General features: G+C 41.9%; 2 protein-coding genes across 2 annotated transcripts; both read left to right on the forward strand.

Annotated features, from left to right (window-relative positions):
- Nucleotides 1-292: 292 nt before the first annotated feature.
- LOC131222811 (small ribosomal subunit protein eS30z/eS30y/eS30x) lies at nucleotides 293-7470 on the forward strand. The gene is made up of 3 exons (XM_058218014.1): nucleotides 293-448; nucleotides 561-698; nucleotides 7219-7470. The coding sequence occupies exons 1-3, from the start codon at nucleotides 445-447 to the stop codon at nucleotides 7263-7265; spliced, it is 189 nt and encodes a 62-aa protein (XP_058073997.1). The 5' UTR covers nucleotides 293-444; the 3' UTR covers nucleotides 7266-7470.
- Nucleotides 7471-11646: 4176 nt separating this feature from the next.
- Nucleotides 11647-19700, forward strand: LOC131222813 (glycosyltransferase BC10-like). The gene is made up of 2 exons (XM_058218015.1): nucleotides 11647-12982; nucleotides 18807-19700. Exons 1-2 carry the CDS (start codon nucleotides 12473-12475, stop codon nucleotides 19446-19448), a joined length of 1152 nt encoding a protein of 383 aa, XP_058073998.1. The 5' UTR covers nucleotides 11647-12472; the 3' UTR covers nucleotides 19449-19700.
- The last annotated feature ends 210 nt before the right edge of the window (nucleotides 19701-19910 follow it).

The raw sequence follows: 19910 nt of genomic DNA on the forward strand, positions 1-19910 counted from the left end.
AATGCGGGACATGGATAGATTAATCTATGCCGCTGATCTGTTGTGCCCCACCTTAGATGGGCAATGTCCTTAAAAAAAAACATACTAGGTAAGACAATCTTAACCTCCAAATTTGTGATCAGCAAATCAACGGTTAATAAGACATGAAAATGTAGCTATGGATGTTCCGTTCTGCGAGACTACGTGGTCATGGTCCAGTAACGTTGGGACGCAACCGAACCAATGGTCTGGATTACCGAACTATAGGCCCACCTATTGAAACTGAAAACCCGAGTATAATATGCAAAGAAGAGGGCCGCGTATCATATGATCGTTTTCTCCTATAAAAGCTCGGTATCTCGCTCCCTCAAAACCCTAACCCCCCTGATTTCCTCATCCTAAGCCGTGAGGAAGAAGAGAAACTCCTGCTAGTCGGCGCTGTATCTGTAAATCCTAAAACACGCCATGGGTTAGCTACGCCACTCTCTCTGTCTTTCTTTCTGAATCTTTCTTCCTCGGATCTGAAAGGACTATGGAATTTGGTTTGTTAATCCTACCTGTGGTGGGTGGATGTTTTGCAGGTAAGGTACACGGGTCGCTGGCACGTGCCGGGAAGGTGAGGGGGCAGACGCCGAAGGTGGCGAAGCAGGATAAGAAGAAGAAGCCCCGGGGCAGAGCCCACAAGCGCATGCAGTACAACAGGCGTTTCGTCACAGCCGGTACGTCTCCTTCTCCCGGCCAACTCCACCCCCGGCGCACTATTGCGTTGCCCCCGGCCAATGCTATCGTGCGCCGGCTGGATCCGGTGGGGATCCGGATTTTGAAAGGCGTGAACCTTGTTGCGTTGTGCTCATGTTAGCAAAATCCCAGTTTCTGAAAATAAAAATTCCTATATGTGGATAATCCGCAATTAAAAGCAACTGAACACCTTCTGCACATGTTCTGGATCATGCATGAAAGCCGAGTAAGCTCTGTGGGGCCCACAGTGATGCCTGTGTTATATCCACTCCGTCAATACGTTTTGACGGATCATGTTATGATGTAATATCGAAAATCAGGAAGATCCAAAACTCAAGTGGGCCATATCACAAGAAAAAGTAGGGATTGAATGCCCACCATTGGAACCTTCTTGAGGAGCCTAAAATGAGCTTGCGAAATGGTGCACGCTGGATATAACACAGACATCATGGTGCGCCCCACAACTTAGGGTTACGTGCAAGTCGCTTCCATGTCTTATCAACAACAATCTATCGTGAGCCGGTGGCTCATTTTAGAGGTATTGTTGAATGATCAGGTTGGGAGACTTTTCAAGTGGGTCACGGGTTTAGGTTATCCAAGAGGTTGATATGATTGGACTCACCATCGATGGCCTCTGAGCCCTCTAGATTGGGATATCCTAGCCATAGAATATTTGGCCTTGTTTGTTGTTTGAATGGGGACCTTCTCTTTAGTTTCCTCCTTAACTGTTACTTGTTGGCATTGTATTGAAATGCTTAGGTTTTTTTTTTTTTTCATTTGGGAGATCTGGTGTATAGGATATTTAGTTTGGGGCACAACGGTTTGGATTACTGAGCAATGGGTCTCATTCGTGCAGATTGAAAACTTGGATGATAGTGTAAAAGTTCTCAGCTGCCAGCTAGTAGCTCTATGAAACCTCTACATTTTTAATATGTCAAGCACATTTAGAGAAAGTGCATAAACTTAGAATGCGTTTCGCTTATTGCCATTTTAGGAAATTGGGAAAAGTAATTTTGAGATCATGGAATTTATGCTCTTAATAGAATTTAAAAAAATTGCAAAAAGATGCTCTGTGTTGTATTCCAACCCACATGAGACTCTTTTCGTATTTTTTAAAATTCTACTTAGGCTTCATTTGGATTTGTTGAAATATAAATCGAGGAAACATCATTTTCATGAAAATTATGTTTCCGTTGACTCTTTTTAGTAATTTTTTTTTCCGGAAACATCATTTCCATTTCCCTCTCATTTTCTAAAAAAATGCTCTTTTTTCATTTCTTTGCTTAAGAATTAAGAAATACTGTTTCCAAGAAATTGAGGGAAATGACACCCTCTTTTTATATAGTTCCACACTTGGTAGTCAGATGTGCCATGTACCTGATATGTGCAATTGTCCATCTTCAAGTGCCCCATGTGTGTAGCATGTAACTATGTGTACTGTAAAGCTGTTATGTAAAGGTAACGGTGGCAACCGTTACACGTCACGTGGTCGTAAAGGCTATGACTTTTCATTACACCCCTTGTAAAGGCCGTAACTGTAATAACCCTTAATTTTGCACACTCACACACATGCTTTAGTTCTTATGTTTATTATTCCGCATTTCAACATAAGTAATTGATATGCGCAATTGTCCATCTTCAAGTGCCCCACGTGCATAGCATGTAACTATGTGTACTGTAAAGCTGTTATGTAAAGGTAACGGTGGCAACTGTTACATGTCACGGGGTTGTAAAGGCTATGACTTTTCATTACATCCCCTGTAAAGGCCGTAAATGTAATAACCCTTAATTTTGCACACTCACACACATGCTTTAGTTCTTATGTTTATTACTCCGCATTTCAACATAAGTAATTGATTAGCTTAGTGGTTGAGACCCTCTTGGTTGTAAAATAAGTTGAAGGATTGATACCCGCTACCACACCTATTTCAATCTTTTGGGATGGTGGGCCACAACACATTGGACAATTGGGATGGGTTGGCTACCATATGCTTCTGTGTGGGCCGTGGGGCCACTATGGTGTGTATCTTTCATCAAACCCATTAGTTAGGTGTTGTTCACGATTGAAGTGAAAACACAAAAAATTGCTTGGTTGTATAGGATTAATCAGCAAAATGGGGGGAGGGTTGGAATGAAAGCAAGAAAAGGAGGCAATAAGTCAGGGAAACAATATTGAGGCGGGGTTTGGTCTATTCCTTTTCTTAATCCTTCACCTTGCAGCCACCATTGCTTTTTCTACAGTTGAAGTGGAAGGCTTAAATAGCGTTGAAGCTTTAAATGAGTGTAGATCTTAGAATTGGGAGTCCCAACATTCTCATTCTCCTAGAATGCAACTAGGCCTAGAAGTCAACCACAAGATAAAGACTTAAAAAGTCAACCTTCACCTACCCGAAACAGCAGCAACTACTGCCTGCCCATTCCCCTCTGCTGGCATTAGGATGAACCCCACGACCTGGTGGATACAACTGGCTGTATGGATTTGGCTAGGGCCATTGAAACTTCTCCCTTTCCAATCCCAAACCATTAAAGCAATCACACACCCAACAAATGCCTTAAATAGTGTTAAGGACAGAATAAAAAGCCCGATAAGAAATGATTAAAATGGTCTCTTCACATCACATGGACTCCATGTGGAGTTAACATGTATGAACATGTAGCCCCACACATGTGATCAAGTTGATCCACATGGGACTATGAATTTGCTTGCATTAGGTTTTTGTCCACAAAATGTGAAAATAACAAACAAAGAGAAGAAACTATTATGCTTGTCAAATCTTCAAATTCTAATTTATAGCTAGAGCTGGACACGAGCCGAGCTAGTTTGGTTAACTCGCTCAACTCGGCTCGGATTGAAAGTTGGGTTCGAGTTGGGTAGAGCCCTTTTTCTTTTCTTTTTTTTAGTTCGAAAGCTCGAGCTTGACCCGAAATCAACTTGGTTCGGCTCGACATGGATGAATGGATGTGGAGAGAGAGAGAGAGAGAGAGAGAGAGAGAGAGAGAGAGAGAGAGACCCGGTCTCCTGCGCACAGTACCGTAAGGAGTTTATACGCGAGCTTTCATGTAAGCCGTAAGATGAGGAGAACGGCTAGGATTCAGCTGCATTGAGAGAGTCTTAAAAAAAAAAGACTCTCTCCTACACTCATGGAGAGACTCTTGGAATTGTAAGCGGACGAAAGCCTTTCGTATGAAGATCTTGCGCAAGGATTCTGTGTGGGGCCCACTATGATGTTTGTGATAAATCCAACCCGTCCATCCGTTTTTCGAAATCATTTTAGGACATGCGACCAAAAATGAGGAGGATCCAAAACTTAAATGGGCCACATGAGAGGAAACGATGGGGATTTAGTGACCACCGTTGAAACATTCATATGGCTACAAAAGTTTTGTATCGGTTTAAGTTCCTAGTGTTTTCATTTCATCTCAATGAAAATGATCTTATAAACGGTTTCAACGGTAAGCATTCCTATCCTCATTGTTTTTTTTTTGAAAGATAACGATTGTATTGAAACAAAAGAAAATACAAAAGAGGGCGAGAGGGGCTGTCAAGGAGGCAACCCGGACTAGACACCTAGGAAATTAAGATCATAGCATTTTAACGCTTTCAACTGGCCCGCTCATTCAATAATGCGGCACTTGGCCTTTGAGGTAACAGGTGAAGAAGAATCCCGGAAACATCTGTTGTTCCTCTCTTCCCAGACAGACCACCAAATAGCTAGAATCACCATTGTTTCATCTCGTATTGGGAAACAAATTGGCTACTGCCCTGCCACTAGCTCAATGGCTAGTGGTCGGTGCTTTGTGGGCCCCACCATGATGTATGTGTTTCATCCATTCCGTTCATCCATTTTTAAAGATCATTTTAGGGCTTGATCTTAAAAATGAGAGGAATATAAATCTCAGATGGACCACACCATAGGAAACCGATAATAATTGGATATCCACCGTTAAAATCATCCTAAGGTGCATTGTACTGTTTATTTGACACCCAATCTGTTGATTAGGTCATACAGACCCATATGAAGGGAAAAACAAAGATAGCTTGATCCAAAACTTTCATGGCCCGCAAATTTTTTTTAATGGTCGACGTCCATTCAACACCATTTCCTGTAATGTAGTCCACTAGAGATTGGGATATACCCCATTTTTGGTCTCATACCATAAAATGATCTAGAAAATCAGATGGACGGCATAGATGAAACACACACACGGTGGGGCCCATATAGCACCAACCACCCGCCATTGGTTGGTGGCAAGGAAGTAGCCAATCCGTTTCCCAATTCCAGGGGACCTGAATTTCATGCTAAAGCATTTCCCATGAAGATCCCGCATAGCACCAACCACTCGCCATTGGTTGGTGGCGGGGAAGTAGCCAATCCGTTTCCCAATTCCAGGGGACCCGAATTTCATGCTAAAGCATTTCCCATGAAGATCCTGCATAAGGATTCTGTGTGGGGCCCATTGTGATGTTTGTGTGAAATCCAACTAGTCCATTCGTTTTTAGATATCATTTTAGGACATTATACCAAAAATGAGGAGGATCCAAAATTCAATTGGGCCATACGAGATGAAGCAATGGGGAAAGGAATGTTTACCGTTAAAACCTTCTTAGGCTCCACCTTGATGTTTATATTCCATCCAAGCCGTTTATAAGGTCATTTTCACTGAGATGAAATGAAAACACCAGGAACTTAAACCGATGCAAAAATTTTGTAGCCATATGAATGTCTCAACAGTGGTCACTAAATCCCCACTGTTTCCTCTCATGTGGCCCATTTAAGTTTTGGATCCTCGTCATTTTTGGTCGCATGTCCTAAAATGATTTCGAAAAACAGATGGACGGGTTGGATTTATCACAAATATCATAGTGGGCCGCACACAAAATCCTTGCCAGGATCTTCATGCGAAAGGCTTTCGTCCGCTTGCAATTCTAAGAGTCTCTTTGTGAGTGTAGGAGTCTTTTTTTTGAAGACTCTCAATGTAGTTGAATTCCAGCTGCTTTCCTTATCTTACGACTTACATGAAAGCTCGTATATAAACTCCTTACGGTACTGTGTGCAGGAGATTGGGTCTCTCTCTCTCTCTCTCTCTCTCTCTCTCTCTCTCTCTATATATATATATATATATATATATATATATATATATATATATAGGGAAAAGGTATTATGCGCTCGACCTCATGATAAGCTCCCGTGAGGTTGAGCTGTGTGGGCCCCACCGTGATGCGTGTCGACCATCAACACCGTGCATTTGATGGGTCCCCTCTAAATTATGGGATATCCCAAAAATCAGCCGTATACAGAACTCAGGTGGGCCATACCATCTAAAATCATGTGAAGACACCGTTAAAACATATAAAAGCACTTGGTGGGGCCCACCTGAGTTTTGAATGCTGTTGAAACTTGGTCTGAACCCTCATCCAAGTGGGACACATAATGGATGGGCTGGATTTGCAAACCACCTCTCGGTGGGCCCAAAAAATGATCATGAATGTTTTAATGGTGCACGGCCCCTCCCCACTTCTGTATGTGGTGTGGCCCACACAAGTCACAGATTGATTTGATTTTTGAGCCCTAGGCCCACGATGGAATGGTGCATCTGACTGATGGGGTAGATGTTCGAAACGCATCACGGTGGGGCCCACACAGCTCGACCTCATGGAACGGACTCGCGCATAGTACCTTTTCCCATATATATATATATATATATATATCGCCTTAAATTCCCTTTCCTTTTCTTTTTTTTTTTTCACCCTATCCGACCCTACCGATCCTCTCTTCCTCTCAATATCAAATCAATTTCTCAATCTCTGGCTCTCTCTCTCTCTCTCTCTGGCCGTCCTTGTTCGAGTAGTCGGTTGTCCTTGTCTGGCTGTCCTTGTCCGAGCACTAGACCATCCCTGTCCGAATGCTCAACCGTCCCTGTCCACTCGGCCGTCTTTGTCCGAGCACTCGATCAAGCATTCAAGCTTCCTTGTCCAACTGTCTGTCCGTGTTCGAGCACTCAAGCTGGTAACCCGCCTCTCTCGTCTCTCTCTCCCTCTCTCTATTTGGGCGCTCGAACTCAAACTCGGCTCGAGCTAGCCCGTGCTGTTGACCGAGCTGGTCAGTCAGGGTTGAGAACCGAGCTGAGCCGAACTCAAGCTGAGGTAGGCTGCTGGCCAAACCGAGCCGAGCCATGCCAAGCTCGACTTGTTCGGCTTGGTGTCCAGCTCTATATAGCAGTATTTTTGCATTTTATTTTAGGAAATATGTAATGAATAATGATACATACTCGACTGATTACTACACACTTCTAGTTATGCGAATACAAATAGAACAACTCTGTACTAATGTATTACCAAATATTTTTAAGTTTATATTATTCATCAAAAAGTTGTAAGTTTATATTTGTTCCACGTCAATGTTGAATGTATAAAATTGTATAAAAACATCAGACTTCATGGTATGTTGACGAATATCCATATTCTGATTTATTGATTTTTGATATGTTTAATGCATGCAGTTGTTGGATTTGGAAAGAAGAGGGGGCCCAACTCGTCAGAGAAGTAAGGTTGGTGTTGAAAGCTCTTTTGGTTAGTGATGTAGGTTGGTTTTCTCTGGTGAAATGTCATTTTCAGTGTTTTGTTATTCCTTTTCACAATGTTTCTTGGATATTGAATTTTCCATGATTAGTTGGGTGTGCCCATGTTTGCCATATACATGATGGATTATCAGGAAGAAGCTTATCCTAAGATGATTTGAACTTTTTTTTTTCCTTCTACTTTTGTTTTGAATTTGCTGTTTACAATATGTCATCTGTTAGTAGTCAATGAATATAGCCCCCCAAGCACTTTGCCGCAAGGAATGACATACAGATGCTTGTAAATTCCTTGCATTTGGCTTGTGATGGCCTGTAAGTGTGCGAGATTGGGGGTTTTTGGCCGCCAGGCACCGCCTTCGAGTTAGATGCTTAAGCATTAAATTTATGTTTTTCCGCTCAGTAAGTTGGTAATGCATGTATGTTGAGTGTGGACCATTCGAACCAAGCCTGTCTGCTGGGGCTCACCAGAAATGTGGGCAGGAGATCAGTGACATAAGATTGGTTAAAGGGTAGAAGAATGTTGGTCCATTTTAGCCTTACTCTGCTATTGGGGAGGGACTGGGTTAGGTACATTGACTAAAGTTCCCCTTCATTTTACTTTCACTGAGTAATATGATTTTTTCTTTGGGTATGTGTCATCTGATATCGTCCTTGTATTATATGGCTGTATCAGCTTGTGTCGGTCCAAAGTAGCCTGATAAAGGGCGGTATGGCGAATGATATGGTGTGTACCCAATACACTGATTTTAAACCTTGATCTCATAGGTTGAAACATCTCTATGCAAAGGCATTGGTTGGAGAAAGGATCTCAAGTGTTTGATAGTGTTTCTAATACCATCTTTCCTGAAATTTCATTTAGGCCAGTGTTTGAAATGTTGAATGAATATCTTAGAATTAAAAACGATTTCCGAGAAATCTGTGTTTTTCCCTTAATGCTGCAAACATGACGTGCAAGAGGACCTGCTCAGCCTCACATGATCGCGGGTGCTTTAAGGTTGCCTGGTCCTTTCAACTGGTTATTAGGTCTACTCTCTTGGGAAGCCTATATAAGTAGGGTCAGGTTGGGGAACTGGGAATTGGGTCTGAATTTTAGACCCAGACCCAACCCATTATGATTTGGGTTGGGTTTGAAGGAAGTATTTCTGACCCATTAATATAATGGGTCTGAGTCCTGGACCCATACCAGAAATTACAATTAAGGTCTGGGTCGGTTTTTAAGTTAAAGAAAACATAAAATCTACCCATTAATGTAGTGACCCAGACCCAACTTGTTTATCACATTTGGGTTTGGTTGGGTCGAAGAAATAATGCTCCATTTGGCTCCAATTAATTAGAATTAATTGTTGATGTTTATGTTTATGTTTATATTTTTATTTCCCATTGATGTGTAACGACAGTGGAACATCCAATCTGTGCCAAGTGGACCACAAACAATACAATGAGGCATCCTGTTTTTTTTTTTTTTTTTGCGCGACATGATGAATGGACCATTCTGGTTCCCTGTCTAGGTGATCTTTATGATGTGGCCCGCCTTTTGCAATGCGTGATGGCAGAAAATCAAAACGTTCATGTTAACACACTGTTGTTTGTGAACATTACTAATGGGAAGTTGTAAGATCTGCCTTCTAGACCCAATGAGGTTTGGGCGAATGGTATTCACCGTAGGTTTGCTCGCTATAGGTGAGGTTCGATTCCCCTCCTTGGCTTTACCCGGCTCACGTGGTTGTGGGTGCTTGCGTGTATCCGCAGGGATTAGTCTCACTTCGATACCTCCGTCTACAAAAAAAAAAAAGAAAGAAAAAAAAAGAAAAAAGATCTGCCTTCTAGATGATTATTGTTGTGCAGATGTGCAACTTTTGCAGCATGCTCCAACCAATGATGTGGCCCACGGATTAAGTGGATCTGATCATATGGTATGTATGTCATGTGTGGTGGAAATTATGGTAAAAGTACATGTTGGGTGGAGTCTTGAATGATACGTCATGGTGGTGAGTGGGCCCTGTTTCCCTTGGCTAATTATGTCTGTTGAGTGTTTAACAGGTGATCGTCAACATCATAATACATAAGAAAATAATTCTTTACCCGTTCATCAGGTGGGCCCATCTGACTGTGCTGGGTGGTCCCAGGCTGTTAAATGATATATACGAGCAATGATTCAGTGCAATGTTGTGGATGTGGGGCTGACCTATTATCACTTGGGACATTGGATAGGAGGGTCCCACCGTGGTTTTGCATGGCCCCAATATAGGATGATCGTAGCCATTCAAATAAGACCCTGCAAAATGGTCAGTAAGACCGTGTTTTACCTTCACCATCCATTTTAATGTCTCTAATTGTATGGCCTCGATTATCCTGCTTTTTCTGTAGGTCGTGTGCAATCTACGGTGGATCACCACCCATCAGATGGTCTTTAATCATGACTGACCTTTTAAGACAATGACCATGTCTCATGCGCTACGGATGTCTAAACTGCACCCTTGAAAGGGGCATTCGATGTCTAAACAGGCTAAACCCTAGATTGCCAACATGGTGCTGGGGGTTGCAGATCGTTGTCTATGCAGGTTCTGAAATCAGACGGTGGAAACAGTGCTAGCGGTTCGATGGGGTTGTTAGCCCCACAATTATATGGCAGTACATAAACCTGACACTTGTCAGATTGTACGGTTGTGATTTGTGGCTTGGATGCTTGCTGGTCCTCATACTCGAGCGGTAGTAATAAGTGTCTCACGCTGTTGTTATACTGGTATTATTGGTCCATATGCCATATAGTAGCTGTACTGAGCCCACGTGCATTTCATACTCGGGCCCACTTGTACCATGTTTGAACTCGTTTGAGACAACCGAAGCATGCATCAGGTGGGCCATACATATTCATGAACAATGAAGGGAGACCACATGTGGAGTTTTAGATCCTGAATATGGTAGATCCATCTCTCCACAGCATAAAGTAGCATGGTGCACTGGCACATCAATCGGGACACTCATTACTAGGTGGACGGCTCAGATTGATGCATCAATGTCCCTCGTATATATGGGGAAAGATAGCTCAGGGTTTCGAGCATCCATAGGTGGTGAAATCCCACTGCAGCATGAGCGTGTGGGTGTGCGTGCGTGCGTGTGGAAAAAAAAAAAGAGGAGAAAAAAAGCTCATTCTTCGGTGTCGTGTGTGGGACACATGGTGATGTGGGGCCCACATCCAATCCATCCATAAGGTGTGCCCCTTCAAGTTCACATTGCTTGCATGAAATTGGACCGATCCAAAACTTAGGTCGGCCACAGCACAGGGTACAGTTGGGATGCAGATGCCGACCTTTAAAATTTTCTAATCGTGTAGGACTCACTGTCTTTTGCATGTACGATCCAATCCATTCATAAGATGCACCCCGTCATGATGAATGGACAACCCAAGAATATGGTTCAAAAAGTCAGGTGGACTACGTTTTTACATGGTGTGGTCCAACTGAGTCTTGGATCTGCCTGATTTTTTGGGATTTAAGGAAAACATGAGGGCCACACATTTTGGACGGAGTGGATGTCATGTACACATCACGTTACACAACGTTGTAGAATAAGGTTATTCTACAAAAGTCATAGCGGAACCAGCCTCCCAAACCGGCGCATATGTAGTTAAACTACTCCCATCATCTCGATGAAACATCAACCTCAAAGCCGAGCATGCTCTCCGCTTGCCTTCTACTTAAACGGTGGTGATTCACTACCACATGGATCAGACACGTACGTCAATCGTGACCGTCCAATCGTTGGGCACATTTGGTCCAGCCGTCCAATTAGTGGACATAACATGGGTGTTTTGGAATCAGATAAAAGCTTGAAGATTCTGGTACACACGCATGCATCCAGATATCGGACACATGGCATACATACCAAAAACTATATTAGCCGTTTGATCCTAACTGGACGTATAACGGACGGTTAAAATGGAAAGTTGGTAATCGTCTAACAAACAGATATCCATAAATCAAAGGAAGGGATTGTGTTTATCAACCTGATCTTGCGCTACATCCGTCTAAAGTGGGTCCCACTATGGAGCGTCACACACAGCCGGAGTATCAAATGACCAGAGTAAAATATCGAATTCAACATGAATGATCTGAAAGTAAACATCATCCGATTAGAGCGATTTTTCAAGATATGGTTCATCCACATCGAGGACTACTATTTGGACAGTCTGGATCTCCTTATATACATGCCTGGTATACAGTAGTGATGTGCCACCCGGATCTGTGGAAAACGGTGGTGAACGCAGAGTGTAAGCTTCCTCTTCAAATCCACACGTCTATGTTCCATAACCCAAATAATCTTTTCCCAGATTTCTCTCTCTCTGTGGGGTATGGAGCTCTCTTTCTTTCCCATTCCACCAACCTCTCTCTCTCTCTCTCTCTCCTTTTTTAGTAGCTTTTTCCTCCTTCGAAGATAATCGTGTTTTAGATGTGGAAAAAAGGCTTAGCATTTTTTGATAAAATCCTGAAACTTTGAATATCAAGAAGGTAAATGTCCGACTCTTCCTCGCAATTTCATTTTCATTAGATTCAAAATAAACTACATTCTAGAAACCCCAATCTGGGCTTTCTTTTTCTTTGAAGATTATCGTATTTTTCAATGCGAAAAAGGTGTAGACTTTGTTAAAATTCTCAGAAATCGAATACCCAGTAACGAAAATCCGTCCCTTTTCGGCAGTCTGTTCTAGAATTGGAAACATCAAAATTCAAGAAATCCCCATCTGGGTCTTCCTCTGCTTTAGAGATCATCCACTTTTCAATGTGAAAAAAGGCGTAGAAGTTTTTAAAATCCTCAGAAATTAAGTGGCTAGATGGTACATTCCAAGCCTCTTTCACTGTTTCACATTCTACAATTAGGAACATAAAAGAAAAGAAAGAAATTCCCATCTGAGTCTTCTTTATTTCTGTAGATCGCTGAGATTTTGATGTGAGAAGGTCAAAGAATAAAACCGCTGAAAATTGAACCCCCAAAATTTCAACCCCTTTTGCCATTTTCATTCTAAAATGCAATTTAGGATTTCACCATTGGAGAAAGGAAAGCTGACCCGGCTAGGAAATCATCTGATTCCACCGAGCCTTTTGTCTAGAAAGTGCTTAGAATTCGAAACAATCTTCGACTGTAAAATACCCAGAAGGTAGAATTCCTCCCATTTAAGATGCAATCTAGGGTTTCTTCATTTGAGGAAACCAAGGATTTAGCCACTAAAGCCCAATCCAGGGTTTTCCAATTGAATTTGCTCAAGATCTTGATACTGTTCCTAGTACTTGGTCTCGGGTTTTCCGTCCTTAGCATGTACATGATGCGGTTTTCCGGAGTTCAGAATGTTGTTTCCACTACTCGCTCCAGTTTCCAGCCGTGCTTTGAAGAACCGACTGGTCTCGACCATTGGATCATGCCACCACGTAATCTTATGCACACAATGACTGATAAAGAGCTATTTTGGCGGGCAACTTTAGTCCCACGTATGAGGAAGTACCCATTTAAGAGGGTTCCTAAGATTGCTTTCATGTTCTTGACAAAAGGGCCTTTGCCGCTTTCTCCTCTTTGGGAGAGGTTTCTGAAGGGGCATGAGGGTCTTTTCTCAATCTACATTCATTCACTGCCTTCTTACCGTGCCAATTTTACATCGACGTCTGTATTCTATCAAAGACAGATCCCTAGCGAGGTACTATTTTCTTCTCCCTTTACTTGCAATCAATGGTTACGAGGATTCTGTATGAAGAATTGATTTTATTTTATTTATTTATTTTTTTTAAAATCTTCATTTGTCCTCCTCTGTTTGTTTTTTTAATAGTATTGTTTTGCTTTAGTTTTATGAGCTTTGCTAAGCGCACATGCATGTGCAATGAAGCTCATGCACATGGCACACGTGTGCGAGCATGGCGCATAGATGCAAGATCTAATCCATCCATCAGGTTTGTCCTACCTTCTACATGGGTTTTCCCAAAAGTAAACCCGGTCCACTCAGCATGTTGGCTCCAATATTGGAAACAGGTGGACTGGTCAGAAAACTTAAGCCAAGATTTTCAGAGCTATACATTTGTTATGCTAACTGTGGCTCACCTGACCACTGGATCGACCTAATTCTTGACCTGGAGCATCAATATATTGGTATTGTTTTGATGGGTGTATTAGATATCAGACCTATCGTTCCACGTTGGCACACATGTGGCGTGTATGTGATCTTTATTGCATTCGATTGTGGGCCTAGAAACGGTCTTAGTTATATTGCAAAAAAATAAAAAAATAAAAAAAAAGAAAACAGAAAAAACTTAGAAGTTCTGTTTAGAAGGCTTAGAGGTTGCTTTTCCAGCAAACATAACAGTTCTCCTTGAGGTTTCTTCTTCCTTGTCTTCGTCTGGTGATTTCTTAAACTTTGTATTGTCCATGACTTGAATGAAGCATGCTTTCAAGGTTTGCCTGACACTATGGAGCACTAAGAATAGAAAAATTGCAATGCGTGAATCAATGGTTTCTTTGAACAAACTAACTTTCGGTACACTTATCGTTAGCTTTTCAGATGTTTCCCAGCTCTGACTTGGGGCTTTCAGCTAATGTGTACGTAATAACATGTGCTCACCTTGGCTTTCTTAGCCCTTTGAACAAACTAACTTTCGGTACACTTATCGTTAGCTTTTCAGATGTTCTCACACACACACACACATGCACGCACGCACGCACGCACAGGGGTTGGGGCCCACGAGGGGGATTCTCTCAATTTCAAGATCTTTACATTTTCTTAAAAGTTATTCCATCATGTTTTATGCCCGTTGTTTACCAGATGGCAGGGAAACGACGAATGCATAGATAGCTACACAAAGTCAACAATCACATGATCAGAACAACATTTCCTACAAATTAAGGAGGCAAAAGTAAACAAAGGTAGTGAGTGAGATTGTTCAAAAAGAAGAAGAAGAAGAAGAATTAGAGGAAGGAGTATCTAAATCTGAAGAACTTAGTATGAAGTATAAACCTAGAGTATTATAAGGAAGGGAAGCTTTTCTTGGAACCTGTTTGAGAGTAGGTATTGTTGCTCTCACACGTGACGTGGCAGTAAGAACAATAGTGACCGCACATTTGTGGATCTTATATTGATGGATGAGAAGTCTGTTGTCCTTTTCGACGATCTATTAAGAGGTTCAGAATCTTCGGAGAAATTTGTCTCTAGAGGTTTAAGAGGGTACCAGTGGAAGTGGATGTGTAGTGGGGGAAAAACACTTAAGTCTGGTACGACTCGAAAGCAAATGCCCAAGAGTAAGAAAGAATATTGCTGTCATGCAGTTAATGGCTGCAGTCAGGACAATGCTTGCTGTTTTAACTGCACTTGAACAAGAGTATTGTTCTTTGCAAGAATTTGTAATGAAAGGTGTGTATACATTTGTCTCATGTTAAATATCTTTTTACTCAGGTACCAGTAGAAAACCACACCATCCACGAGTGCACGTGCATGTTAAATGTCTTTTGACTTAGGTACTAGAGAACCGCATTATGTGCGAGTACTCATGCATGCTAACATAGCAAGAAAATTGAGGCAATATCCAAGCCGTTCAATAAGTAGCACCCAGTGTCTGTGTCTGCGCTCAAAATTAGTATGTTCTGATGTTGTCTACACTTGTGTGCCAGTATTGTTGGATTTTATTTCTTTGAGTAGTCCACTAGATCACTGAAAATGCTTATTTTTCATGCGTCCCAGGTAGTTACCAACTGTCCTTAATACGAATGGAATGTGGGCAATTATTGAATTAAAAAAAAAGAGCATAAAAATGAGAGAGATACAGAGAAACATGGTTTAAAATTTGTTTTCAGAGTACTGCATCACTTACCACCTATACTGATTCATATTGCCATGTATCGGGCTTTTTTCGGACCAATACAGCAGTATCGTAAGATACGGGTACCGGTTCCGGTTCCGGATGATACTTTGTACCTTGGAAAAAAGTGAAAGTATAGGAGCCTTGTATGGAGCCTGAAGGACTCTTATTATATTGGGTAAGCTTATCACTTGTGTCGCATTTAAAAGGTATTATTAATATGTTCTCTCGAATTAGCAGGTCGGGCTTGGTTGAGGTTAATTTTCGACATGATTGATGCTTGTGTTTGAAAAGAGTAATAAAGAGTCCAGCGTTTCTTGCATCATCTAGCACTTCAGTAGTTGAGCAAGATTTTGTTCCTTTTTTTTCCAATGTTGAAGATAACATATTAGAATGTCTAACAATTATCTTGGACATATTTGGTAAGGTTGCTTTTTCACCCATGTGTTCTTTTAGAAACGAAAAATGTTCAACTGCTCAACTATCTGTCACGTAATGCTCCATGCATTCATATTGCAAAATGGACACTTTAGTTGAATTTGAAGCATTCACACAATGACATTATCCATCATCCTTAAATGTAATGTTCCCTCGATTAGCAAGCATTTCCGTAGAGCCAAATATCTCGGTTGATCATTGTTTCTCTTTCCATGGCGAGGAAATTATTGGGCGCTTCCTTGTAGAAGAAATTTGAAAGATGAAGAGGTGGAGTTGATAAGTTTGTTAGAAAAGCTTTCAAGTTGCCATCCTGTCCATCTCAGAGGTAGATTCAATGGTGTGGCTAAAGGAAAAATCTGGTAAATTTTTGATAAAATAATTTTTATGACGATTGATGGAGGTCAAAGAGAGCAGTTCGAGTGTCACACAGCTTATGTCTGGCGTTATGGTGCTCCTTCAAAGGTGGCGGCTTTTGCTTGGTTAGTGGGGAGGAATAAGGTTCTAGCGGTTGATAATTTGCATGAACGTAACATGATTATTCCAAATGTGTACTTATTATGCTTTCAAGATGGGGAATCGGTCAATCATCTCTTTATCCATTGTTCTTTTGCTTCCAAGATTTTGGAAGGTTTCTCCAATCTGTTCGGAATTGTGTGGGTTGTTCCAAGTTCAATTAATCACTTTTTCTTAACTTAGCATGGTGGGGGAAAAGGTAATATTGGAAGTGAGTTTGGCATCTGTGTCTTGTAGCAGGTTTATGCAATATTTAATTATAAAGGAACAATTGCTGTTTCAGAAATCAAAGGGGTTGTATTGCAGAAGTATTCAATAGGGAAAAATTGAATGTAATGGAATGGGCACAAGCATCTAATGTTTTAGTCTCTGATTTGTTTAATGCTTTGTGGTTAGAGTTGTAGAGGGTCTTTTGGGTGTAATTTTCTTTTTCTTTTTTAGTATCCTTTGGCTTCGGCCTCTTTCTAATAAAATGATCATTGCTTCAAAAGAAAAAGAAAAAGAAAGATGTTATCCATCACCCTGTTTGGTTCATTGCTTGGATTGGTAACATTCTAGATGTTATCATAATAAGGTTATTGATTCATCTCATTAGGAATTGCCGTCTTCATCCATTGTCTTATTTAGATCCATATCAAGCTTGAATCCTCTTTTTTTTCTTTTTTCTTTTTTCAAGTCTTGACTTTACTACTCCAAACTTGGTTGAATTAGCTCAACTTTCTAAGAAACAGAAATCTTGCAAAATCTCAAAAAAGATGAAAAGAAAAACCAAGTCAGTAATCAAGTCAGCAATCTATGTACTGCCCCACATCTTCATTTCTGTCTCATTCTCCTGTCAATAGTCAATGATGCAAGAAAGTTATATCCCTATGGTTTTCCTGCTTTTATTTCCCTATCTTCTCATCCTCTTTACCACCTTGTCCATCTAGGTCCACACCAGTGTCCAAGGAGCACAAGTATGCAGTATATCTAAAATGGAGTGGTTGGGTTATACGTATCTAACACTTACTAAAAAGATTAATCAATACACATGATTTTCCAAGGAAACATGTAGTTATCTTCTAATTAATTTTAATATGATGTAGTAGGAAGTTTGCTAACTCCAGACGCATGTGGGAGCCGTGCACATCCACATGCAGGCGCATATGTCATATGTGCTGACACATGCATGAGATCTGAACTTTCCATCTTGTGAGCTAAACTTTTTAGATCTTCTAGCATAACAATCAGGCACTTTACACCTTAGGTGGGCCACAGCATATCAATAGAATTGCATGGCTAAGGGGAAAAATAACATGGGTTAGGACCTCGGCCGAACCCCCTTCGTGGGCCCCAAATCACATGGGCCGCCCACCTCGAGTGTGTCCCCGCATCTCACAGGCTACCCCACTCGGGCCCTGGTGTGAAATACGCATTAATCACCCCGGTGAGGAGTCTCGAACACGAGACTTCCTCGTAGCCGCACCCACCCCGAGTGTGCCTGCATCTCACAAGCGACCTCACTCGAGCCGGTGTGAAAATGCCCCTGCATTAATCATCCCGGTGAGGAGTCTCGAACACGAGACCTCCTGCTCGATACCAATTTGATGCGAGACAATTAACCACTTGCTCTAAAAGCTCGTTAGAGTATGGCGAATTAATTCTTTTATCTCATAGCCCAGGCCCCACATCGCATGGGTTGGGACCTCGGCCGAACCCCTACGTGGGCCCCAAATCACATGGGGCCCACCTCGAGTGTGTCCCGCATCTCACGGGCTACCCCACTCGAGCACGGTGTGAAATGCGCATTAATTACCCCGGTGAGGAGCCTCGACGCGAGACTTCCTCCGTATGCCGCACCACCGAGTGTGCCCTACATCTCACAAGCGACCCCACTCGAGCCGGTGTGAAAATGCCCTGCATTAGATCTTCTAGCATAACAATCAGGCACTTTACACCTTAGGTGGGCCACAGCATATCAATAGAATTGCATGGCTAAGGGAAAAAAAATAAAAATCATCAATCTACTTTGTATGTTGTCTCTCCCCCCCCCCCCCCCAAAAGACTGAAGAGTGAAATTGTCTAATTTTTTTAGTCAGAATATCTAATAATTATTTCCAACCTTATGGAAAGCTCAGATTTCGCACACCTGTTTCATACATGTATATGCCCACATTGGATGTGTATGGCTCCCAACGCATGTGGAATTAGCAAACCTCAACTTAGTAGAATCATCTTATACTTTTTTTAAAAAAAATAAAAATAAAATAATAATAATAAAGTTTATTTATTAATTATTATTATTATTATTTTTACACACGCACATACCCCACTCACTCATGCTAGTGGAATTTCACCACCTATGGGTACTCAAACCCTTGACTGGGAGTTGAAACTCGTGAGAGTCTACCACCCAAGCAAGAGTAAGGACCCCGATCTATGGTATTTCTGCCAGGATGGTTGCTTGTAACTTCAATCGATCATCTAAAAGCAAGGAATTGGTGGGATGGTAAAGAGCATTGAGCCAACTCGAAAATTAGTACATGGTAAAGAATCATCTTATACTTGCAAGGTTAAAACTAAAAAACCTCAGCATTTATTCTCTTTTTTAACTTTTGAAGCATCACGCCATGGGGAAATGATCTTATTTTACATGGATTCTTTGGCTGGTTTCATCAGATACCTCTTTTAGCACTCATTTCTGAGGGGAACTCTTGATACATTTCATTCATACCTTGATTTTTGTAGGTGTCGGAGTGGGGGCAGATGAGCATGTGCGATGCGGAGAGGCGGCTCCTCGCGAATGCATTGCTTGATATATCCAATGAATGGTTCGTCCTCCTGTCTGAGACATGCATTCCCCTCTTCAATTTCAGCATCATCTACAAATACCTGACAAGGTCCCGGCATAGCTTCATGGGCGCTTTTGACGACCCAGGTCAGTATGGAAGAGGGCGCTACAATGAGAGCATGGCGCCTGAGGTCAACATCTCACAGTGGCGTAAAGGGTCCCAGTGGTTTGCAATCTCCCGGTGGCCTGCAGTCTACATAGTTGAGGACACTAAGTTCTACCCAAAATTCAAAGAGTTCTGCAAGCCGCATTGCTATGTGGACGAGCACTACTTTCCCACCATGTTGACCAGTGTGGCACCTCGTCTGCTGGCGAACCGGACCCTCACGTGGGTGGACTGGTCGAGGGGTGGGGCCCATCCGGCAACATTTGGGAGGGCCGACATCACGGAGGAGTTCCTGAACAGGATCATCGAGGGGCGCACATGCCTGTACAATAACCGGTCTTCTTCGGTCTGTTACCTTTTTGCTAGGAAGTTCGCTCCGAGCACTTTGGAGCCTCTATTGCAATATGCACAACAGGTTCTTGGTTATGGCTGATGTTTAGCACCGTGGAGGGGAAAATGGTGACGGAAGAGTCCAAGAGCTGTTTGTGATTCCATTACTTCATGCTTCGAACATCGAATGGGCCTGTTATGAAATGCCTGAGAATCAATTGCATCAAGGTATGTTCCAGAACTTAGAAATCCGGTTTTCTGTTTGATGCAGTTGGACCACCCACCCTTCTACACCATAGTCGTTTGCTTGTATTCAATTTTTTGTAGTATTCATTTTGATTTGAGTTCTTGATCAGGACTTAGTTTTTTTTTTTTTGGATGGGTTTTGCTAACATCCTGGCTTCAACATCCCCACTCCCTTTGAATGACACGTGGGAAACCCAGTCGTCAATTTGAACCATCCATTCTTTCATATAATTAGGGACAAGCCATGGTGCAAAAAATCAAGCCAATCAGATGATCCTAAGTAGGGCTGAAAGTCGCGCAGGTTGGGTCGGGTTGGTAC

Source organism: Magnolia sinica, chromosome 13, assembly GCF_029962835.1.
Source record: "Magnolia sinica isolate HGM2019 chromosome 13, MsV1, whole genome shotgun sequence".
Classification (NCBI taxonomy): domain Eukaryota; kingdom Viridiplantae; phylum Streptophyta; class Magnoliopsida; order Magnoliales; family Magnoliaceae; genus Magnolia; species Magnolia sinica.